Source organism: Bidens hawaiensis, unplaced genomic scaffold, assembly GCF_021521415.1.
Source record: "Bidens hawaiensis isolate Kalapana, Puna unplaced genomic scaffold, B.hawaiensis_p1.1 tig00002922_1, whole genome shotgun sequence".
Lineage (NCBI taxonomy): Eukaryota > Viridiplantae > Streptophyta > Magnoliopsida > Asterales > Asteraceae > Bidens > Bidens hawaiensis.
The window spans coordinates 240,938-249,730 of NW_027491156.1; the positions used below are offsets into that span (position 1 = coordinate 240,938).

The window sequence follows — 8,793 nt, forward strand, 5'->3', positions numbered from 1 at the left end:
AATGTTTAGGTGAGAATGGAGGGGTTGAAAATCGGGTGGCAATTCTTGTCATGGTCCGAAACACAGTACAAGAATAGTCAGGTTTTAGGTTGTTACATCTAACATTTGATAAAGCGCATGTCCAAGTTGGCATGTTGTTTAATTAAACCCGTCAACCTGTTTGACTAAACAACTCAGCCCATTTACAGGGTTGCAACTTGATTACAAAATGCCTAATTGTTTGACTCATTTAGATAAATGGGTTAAACAGATCGTGTTCGGGTTGATCATGATGCCTTTTGCAGCGAGTAGATATATGTGTTGTGCACTAACCTGCTAACCTGACATGATTGACACCTTTCTTTCTAAATCACAGATTTCTGAGAGCCATGTCAACTTACAAAAATACATAAACAGAGTAAATTTGAGGTAAAGGAAAAATCAACGTACGAAAAGGTTGTTGATCTATTGCGTACGTATAAAAAAGCTAATGTATATACTAGTTTGAATTTGGAAATGTGTGGCAAATACGTAAGATATACTGTAACTTTACCTCCTGGGGTGATAATGAACCATGTATTCTGGCTGATGTGTCTCTATATAAACCCCGTGACCGCTTTGCTCTCACATTAAAGGATCCTCTCCAGCAAGCACCCTGTACAAGATTCAGCATGCTCTTAGTCGAATCAAACCAAACAGTCATGAAGCTTTTTACAACTCTTTTTTATTCAATAATCTTTTTATCCTCTCTTTTCTCAAATTATTTTTTCAAAAAAGAGAAGAGATCGCATAAAAACAAAGCTAAGCTTCCCCCGGGTTCAATGGGATGGCCTTGCATTGGAGAAACCCTTCAAATGTACACACAAGACCCCAATGTGTTTTTCACCTCAAAACAGAAAAGGTTTGTATATGCAAATGCTTATGCAGTAAATATAAAACCGACGAAATAATAATAATTATTACTGTTTTTTTGTATTATGATCAGATATGGAGATATATTTAAAACTAAAATACTTGGATACCCTTGTGTTATGTTAGCTAGCCCCGAGGCTGCTCGGTTTGTACTGGTGTCTCAACCTCATTTGTTTAAACCTACTTACCCAAAATGTAAACAGAATCTGATCGGCCCGTCAGCCCTGTTTTTTCACACTGGAGATTATCATGCCTGCATGAGGAAACTAGGTCAAAGCTCGTTTTCTCCAGAAGTAACACGAAAACTAGTTCCTAATATTGAAAAAATAGCCTTGTTTAGCTTTGAATCATGGGCAAATGGTCAAGTCATTAACACCTTCCATGAGATGAAGAAGGTATGTGTCCAATATTATTTTACATTTTTACCATTTTCGTTGAATGATATTAATATTTAGAGTAAATTATTTCACTTTTCATCCTTACACAAAAGAAATGACAGAAATCATCTTTTATCTTCATATGTTGTCATAGTTTACGTCCTTACCACTAACTAACACTAGCTTTTTCTGGTAAATCCAGTCGTGTGCACTGCACATGAGAGTATTTTAGTCTTTTACTCGTTAAATAATACTAATATTTATAATTTTATTACGTTATCTTGTTCTGATTCTCTTAGCTACACTTTATATTAACTGCTTTATCTAGTTTACTACACCTCCCACCCTCCCCACACCCTACCAAATGAATTGGATTTTACAGGGTACGTTTATTTGCTTAATATTAATATTTATGAATTTTGTACAGTTTGCTTTTGAGGTAGGCGTTTTGTCTATCTTCGGCCAATTAAACAAGACATATACAGATAAGCTGAAGGAGAATTATAGCATTTTAGAAAAAGGTTACAATTGTTTCCCAAATAAGCTACCGGGAACCGCGTATCACAAATCTTTAATGGTAATATAAATAAGTATAAGTTCTATGACTTTTTCATGTATTAATTATGATTGTTTAATCTTGTAACTAAACATATGATTATGTGTATATGTGAAGGCAAGAAGAAGGCTTAATCAGATTCTTGGTGAGATTGTGAAAGAAAGGAAGGAGAAAAAACTGTTAGCAAACAATCTCTTGGGTAATTTGTTAAACTTCAAAGACGAAAAAGGAAACGCGCTCAGTGATGAACAAATAGCAGATAATATCATTGGAGTACTTTTTGCAGCTCAAGATACAACAGCTAGTGTCCTAACATGGATACTGAAATACCTTAATGATGATCCTAAACTTCTAGATGCTGTTAAGGTAAATCCTAAAACTAATATGTAAAAATTTACCTTTGTTATAAAGGCCCGCGTGCGTGACAGTTTTACTGCTAATGACAGGGAGAGCAGAAGGCACTTTGTGAATCTGCTTTTGGAGAGAATCAATCTTTGACCTGGTCAACGACAAGAAAAATGCCACTAACATATAGAGTATGCATTATAAATTTAAAATGTTATGATACATCATAAGTTACATGTTAAAAACCAATCGCATGTACATTGATTTCAGGTAATATTAGAGAGTCTGAGGAAGGCAAGTATTATATCTTTTACTTTTAGAGAAGCGGCGGTTGATATTGAATACGAGGGTGAGCCAAACTGTCAAAGTTGATTTTTATTAAGATTAAACTCATTTATTAAATGATTTAGAGTGATTAATGATGTTTTTTTAGGATACTTAATCCCAAAAGGATGGAAAGTGATGCCATTGTTCAGGAACATTCACCATAATCCAGAGTTCTTTGCAGAACCAGAAAACTTTGATCCCTTCAGATTTGAGGTATGAATTGCAATGTCGGCCAAAGTTAAAGTCTAAATCTAATACTTTATATTATAAAGATTATTATCTTGCAGAAACCTCCTAAACCCAACACATACATGCCATTTGGCAATGGAATACATGCTTGTCCAGGAAATGAACTCGCAAAGCTTGAGATGCTCGTTCTACTCCACCATATGCTTACAAAGTATAGGTATGATGCCAACATGTACAAAATCAAATAATTAGGAATTAGCAGTTCTAAAAAAATAATTAGAAATTAAAATAGTTTCTTGATATTATTTTTGTTGGTGATTTGGGACAACAGGTGGGAATTGGTGGGTCCAGCAGACTTAGTACAGTATAGCCCGTTCCCAGTTCCGGAGCATGGACTCAGAGCTAGGTTTAAAAAAGAATTTTGACAGTTAACAAATACCAAAGTGTACTGCATGCCCTATGTATTTTTTCCAGGGTCTAGCTTACAGCTACCTAATCATTGATGTGTATCCCAGTTGTATTATATTCATGATGTCAAAGGTTGCAATGTAATTTATTATGAATGTGCCCTTTCGGGCCATATGTATGCAGCGATAAATAAAGCTCCAATTTATCTTGCTTCCTATCTTAGCCATATTATATGAAAATTCGTCAATTTGGGTACCATTTAATAATAAACGGGTTGAATAGGCCAAAAGTTGCACATGGCATAATAACTATTCACAGCATACAAAACTGTTTTGCTAAGAAAACTGGATGTGCATTTGTGTCATCGTTTGTGAAATCGTATATAATAAATTATGATGTTTGGAAAATTGATAAACAAAGTGTGGAGTGTATATCCAGCACCAATGCTATGACCAAAATCACCACAATTCCTATGTATAAATGTATTTAGAAAAAACAATGTGATTGATGAACCTAGTCTCCACTCATAACTACAATCTTTCTCCTCATTAAAGAAAAAAAAGTGGAAGGTTCCACGGTGACTACATCATCATCATCATCGTACTCAGTATATCCCACCAATAGCAAAGCTATGGTAGGGTCTGAGGAGGGTAAGATGTAGGCAGCCTTACTTCTACCCCATAGGGATAGAGAGGCTGTTTCCGGTGAGACCCCCGGCTCGATAGTAGTTTTGCATCAAGCCTTGGACATAAGGCACATAGCACTCAATCATCGGGACATCGGCACATAGTAGTTTTCCACGGTGACTACCATTTTGTAAAAAAGAATTCTCTCCAAGTGAGCTATGAAAAGAGAAAAATTTTAATATTTGCAAGATTACATTTACAGGCTTGCTAAAGAAACATGTCAGCGTGTTCAAAGGTCATTTGCATATAATGTTATAATTTCAAGTTAAAGTACTTATAATGACAATGTATAAATAGGTAAATTGATGTTCAAAACATAGATGCTCTTAGTTTGGTATATGAAGCAGTTTACAAGCTGTTAAGTTTACCCGTCAAATTATGACAAGTAGTCAATAAGATGACCATGATTAACTAGTGCATGATATTGACCATAGTCTAACAAACAATGACTATACGATAGTCATTTAAAGTTAAACGCATTACTTTAGCTAGAAAAGCACGATTCATACACCTACCAGATTGCCTTTTCGTGTGGAAGAAGGCGTCAAAAGATCAAATCAAATATGATTTTCCTCCATCAAATCAAAGATTACATTAATCAACATCATTAGTCACTTCACAAGGACCCCTAGATTTCAATAATGCATCTAATCATGTGAATTAACTCCACATTCAAAGCGAATCTGTCTAATCAAGATATATAAATAGTATACCGTGGTTAACCTCAACACCCCAAAAGGACCACAAACAGAACATTCATGATCTTCATGTGCATCTAAACAAAACCAGAAATTTCTGATGATTCAGAGTTATCAAATAGTACAAGAGTTGTCTAAATAGATCACCGCTATGTGGTAAATGGGAACTTATTTATTAGCCTCCATATCAAAATAAACTCAAAAAAAAGATGCAAACAGAACATTCTTTTGCTGTGTCAATACAAAAACTACAAATTTTGTGCTACAAGTGAAAATAAAAATATATGAGCTATCAATCAAGGCACAGGGTCAATATAAACACTTTATTATCACAGGAGAAAACCGACTCAAAAACTCGTTACAATAAATCTCTATTGATTATTCATCCCAAGTCTCTAATCTAGACCTAACTTGCTAACCAAAACATTACGATACTAATCCTATTACAATTAGGGGGGAAGGTTCATGTACATTTTAATCTTAACATGAGAACGTAGGAAATAATATCAATTTATAAAAAAATGAGAACGTAAGAAACAATACCAACTACAATACCAATCTACATAAACAATGACTCATAACAAAGAAAAAAACCTAAAAATTACAACAAAAGAATCAAAATCAAGAACAAAATAATAACAGCAAATACCAGTAAATACTTATAATATCAAAAGAAAAAATTTAATAACAACAACAAAATATAAATCAACAAATACTTATAACGTCTCATAATCGAAAATTAGCAAATATGAACAAAAAATATCAGCAAACACCTATAAAAATAAACCTGATAATAACAACAAATTGGTTCTCACTGTTTTCATGTTAAAAATAAAATGTATTTGATCATGTTTCTACAATTAGGAAACTAAATAAACTTGACCGACTTGTCAACTTAGGTCCTTCCATATTCACCGACTTTTGAACACAAACTCATACCACTTCTGACTTTTGGTTGTAACTTTGGTTACTAGGAATGAAGTTACAAATTAGATAATCTGGTAACCTAAATATTCATTATAGCTCATACGGTAAGTCAATTCAGATGTAAATGTAGACTAGTGGAGCATGAAATCGAAGTTAACCAACTTGACAACTGATTCAACGTGGTACACATATCGAATTGTGCGTCGTGTAGTGTTTAGGTCAAAATAGAAGTGATTTACTACCTGACGAATAGCTAGGTTCGATTTAGGCTGAGGGTAATGGGGGGTGAACCAAGGGGCTTGATCTAGGTGGCAGCGGGGCTTGATCGCGCACACCACTACCACCCTCTAGTGATCGGGGGCGCGAACGGACCAGGCGAGCCGGACCACGGGGCAAAAATTAGCCGTTGGACATGGGTTTGATCAAAAAAGAGCTGTTGGACCAAGTTTAAAAAAAAAATTTAATTTTTACTTACAAACCCTACCACTACAATAACAACCCCATTTTATAAAAATAACACACCATGTCGGGTTCGGGTTTCGGTAATTTCAACATCAACGACCCTCAATTTTCCGAAGGATTGAACTACTTGGACGACGAATCGTTTCAAGATTTCGTGTTCTCCGATATGTCACAATCCGAATATTCGGTCCCGGACACACAATCGGAGCCGGAACCGATGCCGGCTAAACCCGCAAAACGATCTCACAAAGGTAAGGGGAAGAAAACCAGAGAAGCGGGTGGTTCATCGGCATCGGTTAAGCGTTGGCAAATGCTTGGATTGAAATATCTCAAGATCGGAACGCGGGTAAATTATTTTTCGAATTTTATTCTTCAATATATCTTTTTAGTTTTGTATGCAATTATTACATTTTTTGTTATTTATTTTGTAGCCGACTTTCAAAGAGTTTTTTGGGCCAAGGTTCGGGAATGTTTTTATAAGCAAGTGGGGAGTACGGATCGTACCGAAAATATGATATCGGGTCGATGGACCGATATTCGTAAATTTGTAGGATTGTTTACCAATCTACATAACCGAAATGCGGTTCGAATGCGGCCGAGTGGGACCGATGATCTCTCGGCTTACCAATTCACTTGTGATGAATGGAAACAAGAGGTGTTTAGGAGGTATGGGATGGTGAAGACGTTTGACGAGGGCTACTTGTGGGAGTTGTTAAGGAGGTGCTCGAAATGGATGCAACAATGTGCGGATGACTTTGGCGAAGGGGCAAAACGTACGAAAACTAGTTCATCCGGCACATATGTCTCTTCGAGCGGGTCGGAGAATCAAATTGAATTCGACCTAAACTTGTCCGAAGGTCATTTGAAAGACCAAGGTTGTAGCCGCCCCCCGGGTAGGGAACGTGGGAAAAACCGGTTGGTGATGACGACTTTAAAAAGGAAATTAAGGAATTGTCAAGTGGCCTCTTCTCGATTGGTGAAGCTCGACATACAAAAAACCGGCTCAAGAGTTTGGCTTTTCTAGCCAAAGACTTTAGCCACCTACCGCCATCCGACCAAGCGATAATGGAGGAAGAAAAAGATCGTATTCGGAAGGAATTGACGAAAAAAAATAAAAACGCTATTTTTATGTATTTTTTTTAGAGGTTGTTGCATTTTAAATTTATGTTTTTATTTTTCTTTTTATTTATGTTTTAATGAAATGTTTTAATTTAGTATTTTTGTGTTTAACAAACAAAAAAAAATCAATCAAGCCTCAAATCACCTGGACCACTACATCCCCTGGGGCTTGATCCTGTGCCACGTCAGCGCCTACGTGTCGTAAATATATTGGATCACTTGGGCTTGGATCAAGCCCCACTACCCTTAGCCTTAACATCTGCATTCGACGTCGTTGATAGCTACGATCATCACGAGGACAGTGACCGAACTGAAATGACGGAATCTGTTGGCGCCAAACCATCTTACCTACCAAAAATCAGTCTCTCCACTTTTCCAGATATATTATTTGGGGAATGTATTTCCCTGTTCTTTTTTTTCTTTTTTCTATATTATAAACAAGGCCTAGAGTTTCAGCCCAACAGAAACTGAATCTGAAAGGTAAATATGTTTGGCAAAACTAGTTTAAGTGTGGCTGAAAGCTAGTGGCTGTAGTTTTATAGATATATTTTGATGTTTGATAAAGTAGCTGAAGCTTTTAATAAAATATATAAAATAACCAAAATAGGTATAACTAAAAAAAATAATAGTAAATGTATTTATTTTGGAAGTTTATTTAAGTAATTTAAAATACTAAAAGCTTGTATCTTTTTTTAAACGCTACTAGTATGAGCTAAAGCTTTAAGCTCCTTCAACCAAACAAAACTTTTAATTAAGCAGAAGCTTTTTCATAAAAGTTTGAAACTTGAAGCTCCTAAAAGCCCTCAACCAAACATGCCCAAAAGAAACTTCAAGAAAAAGAGAAGAAAATACAAAATTACAGCAACAAATGACTAGGTGATCTTGTTAGCAAAAAATCCAAAATGACGCCTCCTCATTGATTAGCTCCATCTCTAGAATATCATGATTACGTCTCCTGTTGAAAATCGCATTATTTTGGTATTTCCAAAGAATCCAAATTATTACCATAAAGATCGCCTTTGTGAGTGAGTTTGTGGTCTTTCTTTTCTCCTTTTCCCATTGACTTGATTCCCAAACTCCAATATCATTCTCACTAACCAAGTCAATCCTTACTATTGCCCGAATGTTGAGCCAAGTACAAACTTGACACCAAATCAATTTCGCCCAAAACCCCACTGCTTCTTTTGTAGGAATCTGAAGAAACGTGGATCGACTCACTGGTAGACGATCAACTTTCCTCGGGTGTGATTATGCTATTTCACCGATGGTTCTCTAGGATCTGGATTCTTCCACCTACAAAATGAACAGCACCGTAAACTTACCCCTCAGAAAGGGACAGAGGGGTCCTCTTTGGGGTAACCCTCCGGTGTGAGAATAAGAGTTTGTAGGAGAAGATAATAATCTGAAAGTAAGGAAATTGGAGTGTATTGCTTAATATAGCTGAATACTGTGTAATAGGGCATACCTCTCCTTGTGGAGTTGATGTGGTATTTATAGTGCTAGGGTTTCCAATGATTGGGCTCAGACCCAATTAGGGCCTTTTTGGCCTCCTCCTATAGCTTCGCGTCACGTGTCCTTGGGACACATGGTGCTTTTTCATTGGTTAGTTGCACGTGGGTTTTGCTGAGTTGTCCACCTTTCATTGGCAGCTGTCAACATCAGCATATTCTTATTCCTTAAAAAGATACCTTCTGGAAGGTTGTCTGACGTGCACAATCAAGGTTGTCCTTACCCTAATTTGGATAAGGACGAGGTTGATTATGTGCATGTGTGATATGCGCCAATCCTGAGGATGCGCGAGGTCTTCT

At 36.3% G+C, this 8,793-nt stretch overlaps 1 protein-coding gene across 1 annotated transcript; it reads left to right on the forward strand.

The window, feature by feature from the left end:
• The first annotated feature begins 454 nt into the window (after window positions 1-454).
• Window positions 455-3,290, forward strand: LOC143621614 (abscisic acid 8'-hydroxylase 4-like). Its single transcript, XM_077092975.1, has 9 exons — window positions 455-880; window positions 965-1,286; window positions 1,696-1,845; window positions 1,942-2,190; window positions 2,271-2,360; window positions 2,440-2,518; window positions 2,603-2,709; window positions 2,784-2,902; window positions 3,017-3,290. Exons 1-9 carry the CDS (start codon window positions 651-653, stop codon window positions 3,108-3,110), a joined length of 1,440 nt encoding a protein of 479 aa, XP_076949090.1. The 5' UTR covers window positions 455-650; the 3' UTR covers window positions 3,111-3,290.
• Window positions 3,291-8,793: the final 5,503 nt, after the last annotated feature.

Bases quoted from the DNA above. Each gene is read 5' to 3' on its own strand.
- LOC143621614 (XM_077092975.1), top strand. From the start codon at position 651: ATGCTCTTAGTCGAATCAAACCAAACAGTCATGAAGCTTTTTACAACT. The intron at 2,519-2,602 runs GTGAGCCAAACT...ATGTTTTTTTAG, and splicing joins GGTTGATATTGAATACGAGG to GATACTTAATCCCAAAAGGA. The intron at 2,903-3,016 runs GTATGATGCCAA...TTGGGACAACAG, and splicing joins CATATGCTTACAAAGTATAG to GTGGGAATTGGTGGGTCCAG.